Source organism: Trachymyrmex cornetzi, unplaced genomic scaffold (assembly GCF_001594075.2).
Source record: "Trachymyrmex cornetzi isolate Tcor2-1 unplaced genomic scaffold, Tcor1.1 scaffold1337, whole genome shotgun sequence".
In the NCBI taxonomy this organism is placed as follows: Eukaryota; Metazoa; Arthropoda; class Insecta; order Hymenoptera; family Formicidae; genus Trachymyrmex; species Trachymyrmex cornetzi.
Window position 1 is genome coordinate 63709 of NW_017295914.1, and position 22286 is coordinate 85994.

General features: G+C 34.0%; 1 protein-coding gene across 4 annotated transcripts in view; it reads right to left on the minus strand.

The window, feature by feature from the left end:
• The window catches only part of Tsp66E (Tetraspanin 66E), a 68990-nt gene that overhangs the window by 16149 nt on the left and 30555 nt on the right, over nt 1-22286 (minus strand). For 2 of the 4 annotated variants that reach the window (XM_018522503.1, XM_018522505.1), the window contains exons 1-7: nt 21094-21449; nt 19294-19379; nt 17801-17899; nt 4331-4459; nt 2070-2144; nt 1827-1937; nt 1092-1256 (exon numbers count right to left, since the gene is read on the minus strand). In XM_018522503.1, coding sequence (XP_018378005.1) covers nt 1092-1256; nt 1827-1937; nt 2070-2144; nt 4331-4459; nt 17801-17899; nt 19294-19353 — 639 coding nt within the window. In that variant the 5' untranslated portion in view covers nt 19354-19379; nt 21094-21449. Of the gene's footprint in view, nt 1-1091; nt 1257-1826; nt 1938-2069; nt 2145-4330; nt 4460-17800; nt 17900-19293; nt 19380-21093; nt 21450-22286 lie in introns of those variants that run through there. The other 2 variants (XM_018522506.1, XM_018522504.1) reach the window with 2 other exon arrangements.

Genomic DNA, 22286 nt, shown 5'->3' on the forward strand with positions numbered 1-22286 from the left:
TCATAATAGATCACACCTTTCTGATCCCACTAAACACAAAGCATTATCTTCCGTCCATAGCGATTTGGCCTTGCAGTCGATGTCGATGGTTCGCCTGGAGTTACCCATGATCTTTTACGCTTAGGATTCTTAAAATATATCCACTTTTCATCGCCAGTCACAATTCAATGGAGAAATGACTTTCTTTTGTACTTGGCGAGCAGCATTTCGCAAGTGGTTTTTCAGTTTTCCTGCTGTCTTTCATTCAGTTCATGTGGAACCCATTTTCTCATCTTCTGGATCAGATTTCAAACGTATGGAGACGGCTTCTCGTGTCACATTCAATTGATCCGCGAGTTGTTGTTGAGTTTGAGCGTCATCCTCATCCAACAATACTTGCAATTCGCTGTCTTCAAACTTTTCCACGTTCTTCGTTTCTCACGTCAAAATCGCCACTTTTGAATTTTTTAAACCACTCAAAGCACTGTGATTTATCAAGAGCATGTTCACCGTAAGCTTCGACAAGCATTCGATGCGATTCTGCAGCAGTTTTCTTCAAATGGTAACAGAATAAATCAATGCTGTCCGCAAATCATAGTTTCCAGGCACAAAATTCGACATGTTCAACACTATTACAAACTATACTGTTGTATGAAACTTGTATTGTTGTGAGTTGAAAATCTTTGTCAGATGTCAGAACAAGGAAATGGCGTCAATGACGCGGTCTGATGGCAACTACATTGACAGCTATGGCCATCTATATTGGTAAATTCCGGCTTCATATTTACATACCTGGTACGTACAACATTAAAAATGTTTTATACGAAAAAAAGGGATCAATGTTTAATTTTTTTTTTTTTAAACAATTCTACTCAACCCTGATGGGATGAACTATAATAGACGCACGCAATGCCAATGTCGAGTTACGCTCAGAAAATTGCCAAGAGGAAAGTGTGTTATACGTGAACAGCTACGTATGTATATACGATCTATGTTCCCACAAAAATAATTACGCTTAGAATGCTGGTCGGTTGGAACGCTAGATACACCATAATATACAAAAGAATAATATAAAAAAAGCCGTTAAAGTAACATAAATAAGACCCACTTACCGTTTGGTACGTATTAAACGAGGTGGGATTTATTGGACATGTGGAATCTTTCAGAACGTCATTTTCTTTTATACAGCAGGCATCAGGGACCATTTTTCCGACCATTGTAGTCCAGTTCTTATTTTCGCTAAAGTCTCGATAATTTTCCACGCCGCAACAATGGAGCTGCAAATATTTCCATCAATATTGGACAATTTTGTCTTTGATCGATAAAATTTTTCTTTTTTCATTTACTGAGTTCTCGTAGACCCGTAAGAAAAACAGATGCAAAAAAGATGTTATGCGTATATTTATACAAATGTCAGTTAAATTATTTTTTTTAATAATTTAAATTAGCAATTTAATTAAGCGTGTTTATAATATGTGATATAATTATATAATATTTCTCTTGGCTCTAGTTTAAAAAAGAAAATTGTGACACTTCTCTATAACTTATCTGCTTTCCTATCCATTTTTTCCGCAATTCATCAAGACGCTTAAAACAAAATTCTGACGAGCGTTTGTAATATGCAATTTCACTACTAAGTGGTATGAGTGCCGATAACTCGTCTTGAGATATTCAGCTTTCACTTATATCAACCCGTCCGTCCTGCGCGCTGTGCAGTTAGCGAAATCACTTGGCAAATTAATTGCGTTTATACATGCAAAATACATAAAATCCAGAAGAATCAATGTACGATCAATTCGCGTGTCAGCTTGTTGAAATTATGTTAGCGTTATAATTAGTAACTTTACCTTACTCATGATACCATCCCACGCGACTGTCATAGTATCAATTTTATCGCTGGTGGTCGCATAATATTTAGTGATGGTATCTTTCAAGAAGTCCTGCGTACCTTTTTCGACCTGCATAATTTCATACTAAAGTGAATTTTATTAAAAATATATATATATTAATATATGTAACTGATTATTTGCTCGACGTTGGTTCACTGGTAGAAATTAGAATTCGCGTGGAATATAATTATAAATACGCACGTCTCCTTTAAGTCCAAAAGCGAGGCCGACTACCACACACTCCAGGATCAAAACCACCAAGATTAAAATGCCGTACTGTAATCACAGAAAATGTTTTCTCCTTTTTGTGTAATTTCGTCCCGATACGCGCCCGATTTTATTAACAAGGCGGTGATTTTAGATATAAGCAAACAGTAATAATGTAATCTTCTTATGGACTCTCCCAAATTCAACAACAAAAAACTCCAAAAAACAGGGCGAATGAGAGTCAGCGTGGTAATTAATACGCAATCTTAATTAACAAATTAGGTCAAACAGTGGTTGATATTCAAACAAAATACATAAAAGGCAGTAAACCACTAACGCTCGGTGTTGGTAGCTAAGTATATACATTATATCAAGAAATTACAAATTATAGACGTTTCGGTCTTAAATTAGACCATCTTCAGTAATAGAAAGTGAGTGTTTCGCATACAAAGCAACCCGCAAATTAGTCGTACAGAAGTCAATAATAAACATTTTTTATAGTCAACAAAAGTAAATCATATTCTTGCTGTGAATCAAATTCTTCTCTATACAGAAATAGTGATTCTTCGGAGTAAATTATTCTTCGCAAATTAAGATATGCCGTCATACCAGGGAAGAAAATCGCCACAAGTTCTTAATAAAATTCCGCAATGTGACATAATTGAGCACAGGATTTCCTGATTTTGTGTTAACAATCCGTCTAAAAGCAGATAGAGGAGTTGGAAAAATAAAGATTAAATATGTCTAGGTTATCAGTCAAAACTAAAAAAATGTCATATTGCGGAATTTTATTAAGAACTTGTGGTGATTTTCTTTCCTGGTATGACGGCATATCTTAATTTGCGAGAAATAATTTACTCCGAAGAACCAATATTTCTGTATAGAGAAGAATTTGATTCACAGCAAGAATATGATTTACTTTTGTTGACTATAAAAAATTTTTATTATTGACTTCTGTACGACTAATTTGCGGGTTGCTTTATATGCGAAACACCCACTTTCTATTACTGAATATGATCTAATTTAAGAAAATTAGAAAGACCGAAATGTCTATGATAATTGGTACTTTCTTGATATAATATATATACTTAGCTACCAACACCGAGCGTTAGTGGTTTACTGCTTTTTATGTATTTTGCAATCTTAATTCTTTAATCCAAAAATAGAATCTTTATTCCAAAAATAGTACGTTTCAGTTCACTTTGGAACCATCTTCAGCCAAAACAAATTTAAAATATCAATCCCTTTATGTCAAAGAAAAAAATCACTATCAGATAAGCAGATTTGATGTTATAATCCCAAGACATGTTTTGTTTGCAACTGAATGTCATGTTTCGTTCGAGCTGCGATCAACATGCGTTTTTTAATTTGATACTTTTTAGTGAATATTAACTGTAATTAGTTGATCCAATGTTGAGACGAATTCCTTCTATGTCTTGGGATTATAACATCAAATCTAATCTGATGGTGATTTTTTCTTTGACATGAAGGGATTGATATTTTAAATTTGTTTTGGCTGAAGATGGTTCCAAAGTGAACTGAAACGTACTATTTTTGGAATAAAGATTCTATTTTTGGATTGAAGAATTAAGATTGCGTATTAATTACCACGCTGACTCTCATTCGCTCTGTTTTTTGGAGTTTTTGTTTTAGATATAAGGAAATAAATCGGAAACACACGACAAGATTATTATTTTCAAAAAGGTTTATTTTATGTTTTCGATAATTTTGTAAATAATTTCTTCTCTCAATTATACCAGCAATAACGAACATTAAGTATTTTGTATTCGTTATTATGTACATCATAAATGAGAAAAAAAGAAAATCAAGGAGAAAATATCATGTTATATTATTATAATTAAATAGCGCTGAATTTTATGTCGTCTGCACTGTTTTAAATTGCTCGATTGCTGGATATCTACTACAACCAACAGTGCTGCTAGCACTACTAGTTTTGTATTACAGTACACAGTGAAAGAGATGCAATATCGAAAGAAATGACAAAATATTAAAATTTTGTCATTAAAAGTCGTATTTATCGCTCACTATTGACTCGAAGCTATTTGTATGTGAATTAAAAACGTATAATGTTTCTATTTACTATGTTTCTATATACTAAACATATAAAAAAATTTGTAATCTTTGTGTGTTTCGTAAATCTCTGTGATTTTACATTAGACTGCTTGCAAGTGCCATGTATACATATAGGCGAGATGGAATTGCGAACGAATTGTGTTTTATCAGAACGGACTTACGACACAGAGGAGACACCTGGACTCGAACATAGCGCCGCAATACCCAAGAAAACTGATAATGAACGTGAGAGCACCAGCGATGATAAGAATGTAGGCCATCATCTTGATGACATCGGCATCCGTTTTGGTCTGCAAAAACAGCAAGGTGCGATGAGAATACAAATCGTCCCGCAATAAATATTCATCACCGAACGTGGAATACAAGGTTGCACGATATTACGAGCATCCTTAAATCAGTTGAATCTTTTTCCTGTCTAGAATTTGCGCGTTCATTATGTTACGCAAATTTATTTGTATTATAATAAAATTATATTTATTATAAACTAACATATCCATGTTAATAAAATACATCAATAATAATTATTTTACTGAAGTGCATGGTAAAAATCTTTAAATTGTACCACAACTCCCATATTTTTAGAATAAATTTTAAAAGGCGTGTATAATTACTAATTATTAATATATAATTATATAATATAAAAAGATATATATTATATATTTATTGTAATATTTTAATATGTTCAATTTTAAAAATAACAAAGAGGTATATACTTGCTATGTAACAAATGTAAAATAAGAATATAAGTCGAACGAAAACCCTGTTTAACCAGAAATCGTAGAAAAATAAAAATCACAAAGATTGGCTCGTTTATAGTAATACTAATTCATAAGCTTTTATGTTTAGTGGGAAGTTTACGATCATTTGTTACAAACTGCAAGATTTCCGAGCTCCATTTGAAATCATCTCGTGTTTTACGAACGAAATTATGCGATTTTGAGCAATTCATGTGACTCGATCCTAAATTAACGCAATTAATTTTGTATTTCCTTAAATTAATTGCGTTTCGATGGCATTTATCATATTGATGGTATTATATTGTTAGCTATATTATTTAAAATGTTTATTTATTATCTGGCTAATCCGGTTGTTATCATTTTCTAAAAAGAAAAAAATTCTTAGAACTAGAAAAAGATAAAAAGTACCTAAATTAAGGGGATATTCTACTTTGAATACTCGTTTTCAAGACGATTTTTGGGAATTAAATTTGTAAAAATGGTTAAATCTATACAGCTAATTTGATGTATTTTACATTTATCTATATTTGAAATACTATCTCAAATTTTTACAAAGCGTTCTATTGTTAATTGTAAAAGATATAAGTAAATATATCAAGATTAAAAAATTTGCTTTCATCGGGCGTGATGATTGCTGCCATCCTCGTCATCTAAAACAAACAAATTTTTTTTGTTTTATTCTTTATAAATGTAGTTATCGTTTGGCCCTCTAATAAATAATTGGAAGAAAAGTTGATAAAATAACGGCACTTGAAAAAGTGTTTCAATTTTTACTAAAAAATATTTATTTCTTGCGATCCGAAAAAATAGTAATTTTGAAGATATCAAAAAGTTGGAGGGTCAAACGATAGTTTAATATGTACACTGTATATGTGCCAAAGCGGAAGTTGATCGGCCCAGTAGTTCTTAAGAAAAATACACGCCCGATTTGAAAAAAGCCGTTTCGAGAAAAACGCAGTTTCTCATGCATTTACGAATAATGAGTAATTTTATTAACTTACCCTTAGTCGGCTATACCAGCTCCGTATAAAATACCTTCCTCAGTTTCAAATTCATCGTGTTGGGCAGCCATTACTTCTCTCCTGGCAATCCTTGCCTCTTTAGACTCGTAAGACACCCGCTTGTCAGAACGCTTGTCAGAACGTTTAATGCGCTCGTTGTCTCTGACATCTGCGTATACGTTTTAGCAATCTGGCCGATTTTTAGTCCCATCACATCCATAATTTGTAGAATTTTGTGAAATCCTTCATTAAAATTGCAAATGCCTAAGAATGTTGCAATTTCTATAGTCTTTTTACCACAATGGAGATATTTCGGATCCATTGTCCAGATTACTGAATTTATGCTTTCACTTCAAAAATTCGCATCCGTATCGTTCGGATCTCGAGAACACATTGACTTCTTATAACGGAAATTTTGAACGAAATTTCAGACACAAAGGATCATCCTGTATATAGCACTATCTGGCTGCATACACTAATACTACTTGACGCAAACGGTCCGTCCGTCAAAGTAGAATACTGCGCTCAGGTAGCGCGCTGACAGCTGCGCAGAATAATTGTTATAACTTCGTTAATATTGTGAATTTTTGTATAAAATTTTACAGAGATATTCTACAGACTATAAGGATTGAAAAAACGTAAAAAAAGAAATCGATTTTTTTTTACTCGACAAAGTAGAATACCCCCTTAATATCGAGATTAAAGTTAATCTACACTTGAATACATAAAAATGAATTACCTTATATGGCCCTATTCTATGATTCTTAACAATGTTGTTATTGAACAATTGTCGTTAGTAAAGAACATTTCTTATTTCATAACAAAATAGCGACAAAACTGTCGCTATTTTGTTATGAAATTAAATGAAGTAAATTCAACAGCAGCTAGAGAGATGTTGTTAAGTTTACGACAATTTTGTTACCATTTTGTGTGGTTAATGAGAATAATCGTTCGATAATAATTAAAGTTTGTTAAGGATTAAAGAACGGGGCCCTTAATATAATATGCAAAGTAAAGACGCATAAGCTATGAACAATTATTAGATCGAGCTCGTCACACCAAGTATCCAATTGCGAGTATTGTACGGGAACGTGCTCGATATAAGAGGATGACATAATGGCTCGCGAACGGTACTTGGAATACTTATAAGCTCCCTACATACAAGTTGTCGTCATGCGTGATAGATATCGAGTTTCACGAGGCGGATTAGCTAGAGTAGAGACATAGACACTCCTTTGTGTGGAGCGTCATGAGAAACGAGGCGTACATCTGCCGATGCCACCGTCGTGGACTCTCCACGATTTTATATATTTATTAAAAGAGAAAATTGTAGAAGAAGAAACGAGAGAAAAAAAAATCTTTTCTTCAATATATATTTCCGCTCATTGCTTTTCCGAATCGACGCGAGCCGCTCACGCCGGGCGGCGCACCGGTTTGAGAGCATAAAGACTAATTGTAAGCTCGGGATGTGGTATCTTTCGTGCAAATCTTGGAGTGAATGAAGTATGCGTGTGTAAACTTGATATACGAGGTATAATCCGATCTAATAGTCGAATGGTAACGTAAAGTAACAGAGAATCGTGCTAATCTACCCATCGCGTGTGAAGATCTATATATCCACGGAAGAAACAAGGTTTCTTAGGACTTTAGGAAAGTATTAGTCGATTGATAATTTGAAGGGCTGACAAATCGGGGAAAAAAGAGAGGTCAATTGTAAGAGTTTTTGGATATTACACGATGGTTTCGTTGATGTATCTATAGAAATTTAGTTAGATACACATCTGAAAATATTTATGTAGGTCAACATCTCCAATATATGTTCTACATAACATTTTCATATAAGTTTTGACGAATAATTTCTCTCTAATTATAAGCAATAATATTCAATATTTAGTAAATTCGCCAATTTAATGCAATGATGTAAATAGACAAATATATGAGGGATATATGCAATAACATTACTACCACTTAATCCAACGTTCGCTACAAAAAAGAATTTCGATCTGAGTATAACGCTTTTGTAAGATCAATTTCAAAATTATTTTATTATTATTAATTTTGCATTCGTTTAATTACTATATGATTTTGAAGAAGACCCAAACTAGTGGTCGAAACGTATACGTATATCATGTATAGAATAAAATTTGTACACAGTTATATTTTGTGAAAAATTCAGATCTACAAGTCAGGCTAATAAGAGTCAACGCAGGTCAAAAAGCGTAAGGATTCTTCTTCCAAAAAGAAAAATTTTTTTCAATCAATTCGATGTTGTTGAATCATCTTTATTAAAAGTCTTGAACGTTTCGATTCTCTTTCGAATCAAAGATGATTCAACAACATCGAATTGATTGAAGAAAATTTTTCTTTTTGGAAGAAGAATCCTTACGCTTTTTGACCTGCGTTGACTCTTATTAGCCTGACTTATAGGTCTGAATTTTTCATATTTTTAATTCGAGAGTCTAAGATACATACAAATTGTATTTATATATTTTATTGTTATATTTTGTGTTGGCTTAAAATAAGGCAATTATAATTAGCGATTTTTGCCGAGAATGCATAACTATAATTTCAATTCAAGACCGATACGAGCCTAAGATAATCTATCGCACATACATTCATGCTTCAGGATTGCATTAATCTCAAATTGAATTTATCTATTAACAAGCCAATCAAATTGACAATGCCAATGCGACTCTTAATACAACCATTTGGCCAAATCATAAAAAATTAATGCTGCTGTTTCATTGAGAACAGCAGCGGAAATATACTTGAGAATAATTTACAAGTGCTTTCGTGATTCGGATAAGACGATCAACGCCATCGCGTGACCCACGTTTTACGTTCGCGAGACTGCAGCGGCTTGGCTCTAAAGTATTCCATTGCGATTTGTATCCGTCGTGGATTACTTCGTGAGCACATTGACACTCTTATCTCGAACACCTGTTGAACGGATATCAGATATTTTTAGTACTAAAGGTACCACCTTGATATAGGCGTGCCAACGTTGCACGTCTTATTGAACTACCACTTGACGACGGAGCGTGTGCCACGAAAAATCAGGTCACCAGGTGAAAGGACTAATAAGGAGGCTGTCTCGTGTTCGGTTTCACCGGCTTGTTCCGCCAGATTGATCAAAACTATTCGAGCGACGACAGCAAATGATAAGCGACCGACGTGGCTACTCAGTTTTATATATACGGGTTGACCATCAGAAAGTTACTGAAACTAAGTAGCTGTTATTTTGTGACGATATAAGCATGGGAAACAAAATCTAATTACATAAATTGGAAATTCAATAGTTTTAACCAGATAAATACAAATCGGATACTTATAGTTGAATCTATCAAATATTTTACTCAAGATAACCAGAAATTCAATTATGATAATCAGAACTCTGATTAGTATGATCAGAATGCACTTTATTTGTATTGTATAATACTTCTTGTTGATATAACCAAAATATTTTTCTCATTGTCAGGGCGATGAATTAAACACTGTACAGTAAAAGAAATCCGTTTTTATTAGCACATAAAGTGCAAAAAAGAAATATATATATTTAAAACAATAAATATAAAAAAGGATTGACAATAATTCTTTTGAAGAGTAGTGTTTAACTCATCTTACTTTGTCCAGTCGTTACAAAATAACAGCAGCCATTCAATTTCAGCAATTTCCCAATGGCCACCTTGTATAATCAGCTTAATACTACTATGAGTCATTCATCTTGCAGATCTAGTGTACATTAATAATTAGAGTACATTAATTTACTGCTTTACTAGTCTACAAGACACTTATTAGCATCAGTAATGTTGAATTGTATATCAATTTAATGCGCCTTGACGCACTTAATGTGGCTCTGGAGTTGTAAACGATGAGATAAAAAGGTCTTTCTAAAGATTATAACAAGCTGCAAAAAACAAATAAAATCATTGTTTCCAGATTTAAATTAATTTTAAGCTCTACTTTGGTGAAATTTTAAGATTTATTAGAAATATGCGCGCGTGCGTGCGTGCGTGCATATGTATGTAATACTGAATGTGGAAAATATTGCGATAAACGATTTTTCTTGAAATATCTGACCAATCGATTGAAAATCTTTCAGAAGATTTCAATTGTTGACACTTAAAAAACTGTAAAAAAACTAAAAATACCCTTCTTTTTAATCTTTTTACAATCGCTTTAAACAGCTGTCAATGAACGTAGAAATCTACAGAGCTCTTATCATGTTGTTCAAGAGGATAAATCGTCGGTAATTCAAGGATTAACGTTAAAATAACACGAGGCCCTAATAAAGAATACACGATCTATCAGGCACGCACACACACACGCATACGAAGAATCGTGGCACATCATCGAGCACGAGCTGTTGCTCTGAAATGACCCAATTTAACGCATTTGCAGTACACGGACGTATATTGCGCGTGCGTCAGCGAGTTAATGCATTTTCTGGAACTAACGGCGTATGTCCTAAATACCTGTTCGCCCTCGTGCTCGTGGATACATTGAACGTGCCCGATGGAAAAAGGAGGACGGATATCTAATTGTAAGCGAAAGCCAGGTCCTCTGAATTTTCTCTCTTTTACAAGAAAAATTTTCCTTTCTAATTTCTCTCTCTCTCTCTCTCTCTCTCTCCTCTTTCTCTCCGTTCGTGTTTCGTACGTCATCAACGTATGTCGGCAACACTTCTGATTAATATCGATATGACTGTTCACGCTGATTATTGTCCAAGGATGAGATTTACCGCTACTTATCTGTTCTCCATCAATATCGCTTAAACAGGAAGGTAATTAACGAAATAAGCTGAAGGGTCGGAATACTCTCTGGCTAATGGAATTACAATATTATCAAGGAAATGTAAACGACACGATATCTTTAACAATACGTAATAAGGGTATCCCAAGAGATATTTAATTAACTATGTCTGTCGCCAACTTTCGTTTGTACGCGTTCGTTTCCATTTATAATCCATTTACAATCTTCTATGTACATTCAGAAACATAGTGATAGCAATTATACAAGGTGTCCGGTAAGTTTTAACAAAGCGCTCGTGTGAAGATAGAGTGGATTAAACTGAGTTGAAAAGTCCTCTACCATTTTGCAATTTTCGCAATAGTTAACAAGATATTAATTACTAAAAATTGCCGAATATTGGTTTTCAATAATTTTTTACTCAAATACTATCAAAACTTTACAGAAAAACAGCAGCAAGATACAAAAATTGTTTATTTCTTCTCATAGAATTCTAAGAATTTTTTCTGAATTTTTTATCAACTTTTTAGTACTGCATTTTCTTATTGGCAACTATTTTTACCAACATGAGAAAATACGGTATTAAAAAATTCTGAAAAAATTCTCAGAACTTTATGAGAAGAAAATAAACAATTTTTGTTTCTTGCTGTTTTTCTGTAAAGTTGATAGTATTTGAATAAAAAATTATTGAAAATCAATATTCAGCGATTTTTAGTAATTAATATCTGGTTAACTATTGCGAAAATTGTAAGATGATAGAAGATTTTTCGACTTAGTTTAGTTCATTCTATATACACACGAGTGCTTGTCAAAACTTATCAGACATCCTGTATAAATAACTATATAAGCTTTATATGTAGAATTAATGTACTTAGTTGAATAAACTTAATGCAGCTATAAATTAGTTTATAGTTGTAAAAACTATATATTAATGTGATTCTTTCAATTATGAGCATTAATTTTACATAATATGAAATTTGTATAATTGTCATCATTATATAATTGCTACCACTATGTCTTTTTCTCTGCGGAACTCTCAACCAAGCAAAATTTCTGTGAAAATTTATCGATTGTCCTTTGTGAGAACTTTAAGGCGTCCTAAATAAGTCATCTGTTTTATCCACTAAACACAATAATTTTTGTGTCGCAACTTCTCTTTTTTTTTTTGCAGATTTAAAAATCCTTTCCCAGAATTAAAGCATATTATGCATTAATAATATAATTAATACGTGTCTGTGAGGTAGAAATTATATAGAAAAAAATGGAAAGTTTTTAAAATTGAAATCTTCTGTATCATTTCTTAGTCCAATATAGGCATCTAGAGCTATTAATGTCGTGACAACATTTGCTTGATATAAAAGCTCTGCAATCTGTACTTACGAAATTGTAGTTCATAGATTAGTAGTAGTTTATACGAACAAACAATGTCAGGTTTTTATTGTTAAACACCTGATTCGATACGAAATTGCCTTACGAAGGTATATGCATACATGTGTACAATCAATGTAACAGTACGTAGTGATGTCAATGACACGTAAATCGTATGTGTGTAAAGTCCTATTGAGCCGATAAAACAAACGATTCTGAGATTAAATCCAGGCTGTGTAAAAAATTCTCTTCAAAGATAGAAACGATCAGGTATTTTACGCTTAATATCTCAAACAACTAACCCACATAATTTGCAAATTGAATCATATTCGCGAGAAGTTTCTAAGAGATGCTAGCTAGAGATGTATAACGGACACAAGTTATATCCGTTCGAGTGATTAGAGTGATTAGAAGAGACTTTCTAAGCGTCACCGAGCCTTTGCTAATAATGCAACAGTAATACAGAACTGGGTAACAGTAATTTGTTCATATACCTAAAACGAATCAATATTACGATTTTATTTTATCATCTTATTATATACGATTCCAGATATGTCTTTATCATCATTTGCAAATCGCTTCGAGAAACTAGAAACGAGTTTGTTCAATATACGACGCGATAATATACGACCATTATTATTAACGTAACGATATTTATAGTAGCAGCTAAATGAATCATCGTAATTCATATTACTTTGTACATTAAGGATTAATTTTAGTAATCATCTCCATGTTCATTTTCGAGATATTTAATTTTATAATGGCTATCTAATCTTACGACATCTCAAATTTTTTGAGGCGAATGACTGTTCTAATGATAATGTCGCTTGATCGCAGGAAAACGGTGCGTTACCCTTTCGCTGCGCGAAACTCGTCAAACGAAAGCGGCACTTTTACTTTTCCACAGCGTTCCGCTGTCTAATTCTGCCACCGGGGAGCACACAAACGGGCGATGTAAATATAAAATGATTTCAGGCGAGATTTCGCAATGTTCGAGACGTCGAATGTTCAGCGAACGAGAGAATCGAAGCGGAGCTGCGTCCATCCCGCCGCATAAAATCGTTCGAGGAGCTTCGGCCCCTTGCATGTACCTATAATATACGAGCGAACCACGAATCCATGATGGAGCACCCTGATCCTCCCACGCGTTACGCTAATGTGACAACCAATCATCTCATCAACGACCAAGTGCCGATAATTACGTTTCTCGTTCTCCTGTCTGTAACGTTACTGTACCCACGTCGCGTATCACACATCGGTCCGTCGATTCTCGCTTTTTCTTCGAGGAAAAAGTACCTACATTTGCATCTATATACCTACATAAAATAACTTGTATACATATTAATATATTAATATATAATTGACTTATATGTATACAGTGACTGCCAAAAGTTTCCGACCAACATATAATTTTACAATAATTTTTGTCAAACTGTTTTTCAGTTTAAATTAGACGTCAATATTAAGTTTCAATCAAGTATTATACTAGATATTTATCTGTGAAGATTCTTTATCTAAAACAACTCAAGAAAATTACTCACTTAAAAGTGCCGAAAATTTTTGGCAGCTACTGTATACATTAATATATGTATAATCAATGCATACGAAGAGAACGATTTTGCTAAAACATCTATAAACGCTAGATACAGATCTGAAATTAATTTTATTGGACCATAATAATTACGTAGGAATGTCGAGCATAATGAGCAATGTTGCAAAAAGTCTCAATAGTCCAGCAATCAGTTTGAGTGTCTTACATAATTATTTTGATAATCTAACAAAACTATTTTCAGACTGTATCTAGCTAAATTTTTAAATACTTGAGCAAAATTATCCTTCATATGTATATCATGTATATGTATGTAAAGCGTGGAGGGAGGAAATAGCTTTGTAGTAGCAATTATTCGAAGGAAGCAGCAACTTCCATTCTCTATTGTTCTCATTAATTGCGGCCTTTAAGGTAAGTCACTCTTTTTGTGTCCCTTCTCTCTCGTGTAGTTTATAGAGTCAAACACCTCGTTAAACCGTAGATTATCCGGTACCATTAAGCGATTCGTAATTAAAGAAAGCTTATAGTGTATGTATGTCACTACACGTGCTGAAAGTAATTTCTCGTGAATTCTTTTAAAATAATACCTGTGCAAACAAAGTGTCATTTACTTAAAAAAAACTTACAATTAGTTCTCCAAAGTGGTAAAATATTTAAAAAACTCTAACGAGTATATGTTTAAAATTTAAGTAAATCATTTATACTAAATTATTTAATTAAAATTATAAAATCTATATACTCTCTCTCTCTTATAAAACTAAAAAATATAAACCAATAATTAAACCAAACAAAATCATTTAAAACATGTCATATCCTTCGCAGGTTATCTCCGTTAAATCTTCTATCGTACGTTTGGCATCTTTCCAAAAGAAATAGACGTTTATCTTTAAGCTGATCTAGTTCCTGCATTCCACTTATTAGATTTCAAAGCTTTGTCGGAGCTTTTGGAGGATCGAACGTTTATTCGGTAAATTTCAACGAATTTATACATTACCGTTCATAAATTCCCGGACAACCTTAAAAACAAAACATTTTACGTAATTTTTTATTTTAGCGATAATTTTATTGGTTTAAACTATAAAATAATAAAAACATCTTTCACGATATGTTACCTAGAAAATTTACTTTTCACTAAACTTACTTTTTTCATCAAAAAATCTCCGTGGATAATAGAAAAATGTACAGAAAAAATTCATAAAGAAAAATATTATATAAATATAAATATAAATACGCTTGAAAAATTAAATAAAAGAACGCCCAAATATGTAAGGCTGTAATAAAAGTTAAAAGGGGATTTTTAATGAGAAAAAATTGCAAATTTTCTAAGCATTAATCTATAATAGATATTTTTATTATTTTATAGTCAAAAAGATCAAATTATTGTAGTTATATTGCTAAAATAAAAGAAATTACAAAAGAATATGTTTTATTTTATTTTTAAGAGTGTTTGGCGGAAATCTCTTACGTGAATGTTAGTGTTAAAATGGAAATCCGAAGGAAGAATATGCGTGTTTACATTATCGATTTGACGACACCGTAACATATAATAGAAAAATCACGTACGTGCGATAGTAACACCGACGTATTCATCTGTTAGAAACAATGGTATGGTATAACACGCGTCACGCGTTTCTCGTTATAAATCTGCATTTCGCACGTGCTCGTACAATGCGAGGCTAACGCAAACCGCATTAGATAATTTTTCAATGTTAATGAAAAGATTCATCGACAGAACGAGACATAAGAAGTCATACTTCTTATATATGCGTCACATACGTAAGAAGGACGCATTTTTTACACGTTTTACCTACAAATTAAACGTATAAAAACAAGAGCTTTTCTGCTGATATGATAAATATGATAATCGCAAGAGAATCGATAACAAATCCAATTTGTTCAAGTCAAACTTCCTCGTTACACCTACCGCTAATTGCGTAACAAACGACTTACGACGTAATTAGCACGATTACGCAAAAGAAACTGGCAGTATGAATAGCCGACTCTGTAAGGATACGTGCAAGTTATTTTTCTTCTAATGTATTTCTTACGAAGAAGAGATAAGACGTCTCTGCCATGAAATTCTTTCGACAATAAATTTCGAGAAACAGTAATAAAATCGGCAGCCTATGCAGATAGAATTGATAAAAAATGCATTTTTTTAAATTGCTTAAACATAGAAAACAATATCACATAAATTTAAAAACATTTCAGTTGAAACGTTATAAAAAATTATTTCAAATGGGACTTGAGTTGCCATTTGCTCTCCTTTCCCGGATATCGTCCTCTTTTTTTTTAGGGCGTCCAAGATAATTATGCGCTATCCTGCGCGGGAGTATTATTATTCCAAATCTATAACAATAGTCATGTGATTCCAATTAATATTAATACGCAATTTATTTTACTGATTTATGATGTGTAATCGCAAAGTAAAAATGTAATGTAAATTATTTTTCATTGATGTGAATTCTTTAATACATTTTATATTTATATATTTAATTATTTTATTGATATTTTAAAAATACCACTAAAAACATACGTAGGAACAATTCTAAATCGATAATAAAACCTATAATGAAATTTTTTATTTTAACTCTCACCCTACTAGGTACAATTTGGTGCCTCATCTATATTAACGGGGACACTAGAATGTGTCCGTTTTTTTCACCTATACAGAATGATTCAAAAAATATCTAAAAATTATATAACATACTTTCAACTTTTTAGAATAAATATTGGTACTTCATTTTGGAAAATAATAAAATGTAGTATAATTGATAATTATCGAAAGACGCAAAGAAGCTTGCACCAACAGAAATCGCTCGGCAACTAGTAACCCCGCTTAGTGGTAACGGTTAAATAAAAACATTTTGTATTTATTTATTTTTCAGGTCAAATTGTTTTTTGGTCTAATTGTAAGTGCTAATAAGTAATTACTTAATTAGTTAGGAAATAATTAAATTAATTATTGATTATTCTGACCTATTTTAATCTACACACATACACATCCGGGTTTACAAGCGAAATGTCCGGGATTATTGGCTTGTAAGTTCTAGTTTTGAAAATGTTGATATAGCAACCCTAAATGAAATTCAATATGGGATCAAGCTGAGACCCTGAGGGACCCAATAAAAGTCAATCACTTTCACACGCGAAGACAATATTTCACCATAAAACTGTCAATACGACGCGATGTTCAAAAGAGAGATGTCGAGTTAAATAATAAATACCTCCAGTTTAAAATTTGTCAGAATTCGGTGACGAGAATCATCGCACGTTTACAATTTAACAAAGCAGCGGAAAATGCTCATGAGCTGCAGCAGGATTTTAATACAGCGGAACTCGTTTGCAAACCGGTATTTTCGCCGAGAATTGTCCAGCTCGTTTAAAATATCGAAAGTACTTATCCTGCTTTTGTTCGAACTCGCGAAGGTAGAAATTAAGATCGATTTGAAAATTAAATTAATCAAACTTCGCTGCATGTCGTCGTGCGCGGCATGGATACGCTGTTCTCTGCAGCGTTCGTACAAAGTGCTCGTTTCATTGGATATTTGGTACCCGGCCAATTCGCCACTTGTACGCCACGATCACGCGAGCAAGTGGCCGCGCGCAATATCAATTAATGACTTCCTCGAAAAACAAGGTAGAAGAAATGTCTGGGAACAACTGCATGCAACCTGGATCCCCTTCTCTTCCCTTCCCTTCCCATCCATTGTCCAACAACGTCGCTATAATGCGGATCTACACTCTAAATTTTTGGGAGTGAAATTTCACTCCAAGAAAAATGATAGTTGCGCCAATCCGACAAGGAGTGAACTTCACTTCACTCCTCCAGGAGTGAATTTCTTAACCTAACCTAAAAAATCAACTTTAATGATTAATATCTCGTTTCGCGAGACAGAGCGACGCTTTCTTCTGCCATATTCGTTCATTTTGTGCAAAAACACGTCGAACGAGCCTAATAATTTTTAGATTAGACGTAAGAAGGCTAAACCTAATATTTATTAAAGTGAAGTTTCAGTCTCTCCCTTCAGAGAGTGAAATGTATTCACTCTCCACATAGATTGAAAATTGACTTCCATTTGGAGTGATTTTTCACTCTCTAAGAGTGAAAATTTCACTCCTGTCGGACTGGCGCAACTATCACTCTTTGTGATAGTTTAGGAGTGAAATTTTACTCCCAAAAATTTAGAGTGTACGTCTGCGATAATTAATCTGTTTTCATCTTACCAGCAAGTCGGATTGATCGAGTTTCGCGATGAGATTGGTGAAGGAGGTTCTGTCAGCGAAAAGCCAAATACCGACAGTTAATGCTGCTCCTCCAGCGATCTGTAAAAACACGAGGCTTTAATGTGTAGGTTTCCGTTCTGCTTCGTGGCAGAACCTCAAGGCTACCAAAGAAGACAGAAAGGTCTTAACGCTTATGCTTCGAGGCAGGCAGGCGATTTCTGCCTGAGATTTTTGTTGTGAAAAAAATTTCACTTTGTATGTCGCCTTTCTCGCAAATTTTGTGTTCGATCAGCCTTCTAATTTAAAATTGCTCTTGGTCCCTACATGGAAAGAATGATTTTGTTGAACTATTGAAAAAGTTAGCTAATAATTAGATACAGATCTGAAAATAATTTTGTTGGATCATTAAAATATTGTAGTTATGTACGACGCATAGGGCCAGGGAGGAATTGAGAGATTCAACTCTTTCTCCTTTCCGAAATTTATGATTAAAAGTTACGTGTGACAAAACCTAATATTAATATTTTTCCCATTCAAAATCAGGAACGAGAGAGACATTCCTAAGCTTTAAAATAAAAAAAATAATTCATTAATGCAAAAAATTACTATTTACGTGATAACAGAACTGATAACCTCCTTTCCCCAAAGAAATCCTTGAAATATCAAAACTTTTTACAACACTGCTTATCATGTTTGAATTTTTGTATACATAATTTAATTTTAATGGCTTAACACAATTATTTTCAGCTCTGTGTCTACCTAGATTTTTATATACTTGAGCAAAATCGTACACACTTTGGATTGTGACGTCCGAGGAGCAACGTGAATTTTCTATAAGTATAAACTAAAATAGGTCAATTCTCTCTTGCGTACCTGTCACTCGTGTTCGATAGATTGGGTTCATGAAATGTACCGAGTAGTTTTCTTTCTGATTCAAGGATTACACACTACGTAAATCTTGATATCGACTGTCACAAGACGCTTTGAGAAATAAACATCAGCGGATTAAACATTACATTATATCTTCACTCGCTGATGAAAGATAACTAAAGGAGCTTTCGACACGTTTTGTCAATGTGTATTATCGAGCACAACGGTGCCTTGCAAAACGATCTTATTCTAGCGTTTATTCCTGTGATACAGTAATACATTTGAAAAACCAGGAATTCTAACGGTATGAATCGAGAGATTATTTTATGAGAGAAGATTTCGTGTAATTCAACTGTACACCTCACCAAGAAAGTTTGCGTACTTCTTCGACGGTGATTAATCCTTCTCAACTCTTTGATACTACGCGTATAATTGGCTAAATTAAACACATACAAAATGATGAGTGAGAAATGTTTCGATAACTTCAAAGTAAAGATTTCCAAGGAAATAAGAAATAAACGCCGAATTATTGCTAATTGCAATACTGCTGAATTACGATTACGTTCGCAAACATAAGAAATGTATGTTTCGATTCCTAAATTAGTGAAAACTTGTATACTTACAAAGAAAATAAAGTTGAAGAAGCAGAGAAAGTACTTGGCGCATTGCGACATGCAACTCATTTTTGGTAATTATTTCTCAACTGCACCTGTAACAAATCATCACGTTCATTGATTATAGGTACATGCACTGCAGGATTTAAGATTTTTTAGAAACTAAATTTTAAAGAAGTCAAAACGTCAAATGTGTAAATTTTCTATTTTTTTTTTAAGTTGAAGTAATTTTCTTTCGACAAATTATAAATAATAAATAAAGATATAAATTATAAATAGAAAAAATATCTTAAATATCTTAAATATCTTCATTATATAATTATAAATTATATAAAGATACTTTTAATGTAACAAATCAACTAAATAATGATTTCTCTTAACGTTTCAAAGAGAAAAACAAACTTCAAATTGATTCAGGAACATTTATGAAATAAGTGACTTGCCAAATTCAAAACGCCTTATAAACACACAATTTAATTAAAAATTCATGGCAACTGATGATATTTTATATTAAAACCATATTTTTGAAGTATAATAAAGGGAAAAAAAATTTTTTTTTTAATAAAGAATTTGCGAATTGCAACTGGAGCTCGCGCTACTAAAGCGCGATTAAAGTACGAAAAAAGCGCGTTAAGTCTACGAGTACATTGTTGCGCTTGCACTTGAAGTGTACTTCGATACGAAGGTGATTTTATGACAGATAAATGGCCAACGCCTGGTTAATTAATGTAGGCGAGCGTGTAAACGTGAACGTGTCGTCGCGTGGCGTGGGCGGAAAACAAAGCGAAGAGAATTGTCCGAATTAGAGCAGGCAGCTTGTTGCCAATCGCTCTCAAGGATGTTATTTTCTTCATAGACATTGACACGTAAATTAAAACGATTCCGGTAATCTGGAAACGTGACTGTTTTACAATAACGAACGTGACTCCGTCACAGGTCAAAGTGCTCCCCGATATCCCACGGCTCTCTTCGTACTTTGTGAGGATCGTAATTGCAGGCAATAAAGGTATCGCTTAATTAATCGCGCACGTTATTTCAACAATATGTCGGTAATTAAAATGATAAACAATAAAAAACTCTGGAAATTCTATCTTCTCCAAAAACACAAACTATTTTTTTATATAATTTTTGTGTTTTAAAGCGGAGAATTTGTGTTTTGAAGCAAAAAATTTGTATGATAATTCAATACCTAACGTTAGGGTCTGTCTAATCTTTTCGGTTTCGATTATTTTTAGTACATAGTAAATTCATCCATTTAGTAAAGATTTAATAATTTTGATAATAAGTTAAATCACAATGACACAGTAAAATAGGTATAATAAATTATTATAGGTATTAGTCGTATTTAGGAGTGAAATCAGCTCTTTTAAAAGTCGGAAGAGTTATACTGGAGTAAATAAATAGATAGGTTACATATTTTTTGACCTCCCTGATTGATTATCATTGTTTGAGTCGCAATAAAGATTTTTATCAAGATAGCAAGAAAAAAAACAAAAATTCAGAAAAGGCCCTATTGTAAATAATAATTACCAAAGTTTGTGTATAGCTGTTACTTTCATAATTGTTTTTTTTTTCCAACACTCTAAACGCAACGATATAATGTTATTACACCGCTACATTGAGACTCTTTTCTGTGTTTCCAAATCTTAAATCTACTCGAGAGAGTCAGCTTTGTTTCGGTATTCACTATGATTTCATAAACGCATTGCGATCATTTCTACCACATTGCGTTCTTCTATCCGCGATATTCTACCCTTTTTATTACTATTATTATCTGCTCATATATCCTCTCCTTCGTATTTATCTTACCACACTCCGACACTTGTGTAATATCCTTTCCCCTTGTCTTATATCACTGCAAACTTGCTGTCACGATGAAACGAATAGGACGAGTAAACGTCTTCATTTCGCGTCTGATAAATATTCGAGTCATCGACAGCCACTTATAACTCTACTTCGGGTTCGGTTGTCCGCGAATTGAGCGAAGATCAGTAACGCAGAACCGCGGAAGAGACTTGATCAAAGGACCCGATATCGAATATCCAGAGCACTGTTCTCATTATTCTCCAACTATAAGAGTTCGGTTTATCCTCCCCCTATCCGTCGCGCGCGTCCTCGTTTTGCGTTTCCTCGACGAAGCAGCGGTATCGACTGCGAGCTATACTGCTGCTGCTGCTGCCGCTGCTACCGCCACCGCTGCTGCTGGTCCAGCGGGAGGATCTCGCGTAGTTTCCGCGACCTCACAATCCTCGACGCGACAAACGTGGTACACACTTGGGGGAAGTCACGGCGAGTTGCGGAGCCAAAAGAGAAACAAGAAACAAGAGAGAGGGAGAGAGATGTACGTGAGATGTTAGACAGCCAGGAGAATCGAGAGCGCGCGATTCGGCGCGCGGCTCACCGGGGCGCAGCTCCCATTCCTGGAAATCGATGACTTCCAGGGACGAACGCATCCCTACGGCGCGTCCTGACGCAGGAACGAGTCAACGACACGCGGGAAAATTGGATCAACCGATAGCGCGAGATGCCAGGGTTCCAGGTCAGTGGGTCACCGCCGCTGCGTTGCGCTGCGCGGGAATCAGGATCGAGCCCAAATCGAGCAGAAGTTCTTTCTCTCCCTACGTTGCAACCGTACAAAAACTTGCCTTTGCATCGACCTCACTAACATAAACATCAACTATCTCCCTTTACTCACGACGACGTTTTTCTCGACGCTTCCCTCCCCTCCCCTCCCCTCCCGGCGATCTCAATATATATTCGCGAAGCCAGAGATCACATAAGTTTCTCCCTGCGCGTCGAAATAAATTAGATTTCTCGTATGAGAACGCGTTCGTGCCGAAATCCGAAATATCCTCGTTTCCTGATTGCCCTTCGATAACAATTCGATTTACGAGTGTCCCAGATGTCCAGTGAAATAAACATTATCTGTAATATTTATTTCACAAATCGATCAAGGGGCTTACAGCTGATTATTAATTTATCACAGAGAGGGGGGAGAGAGG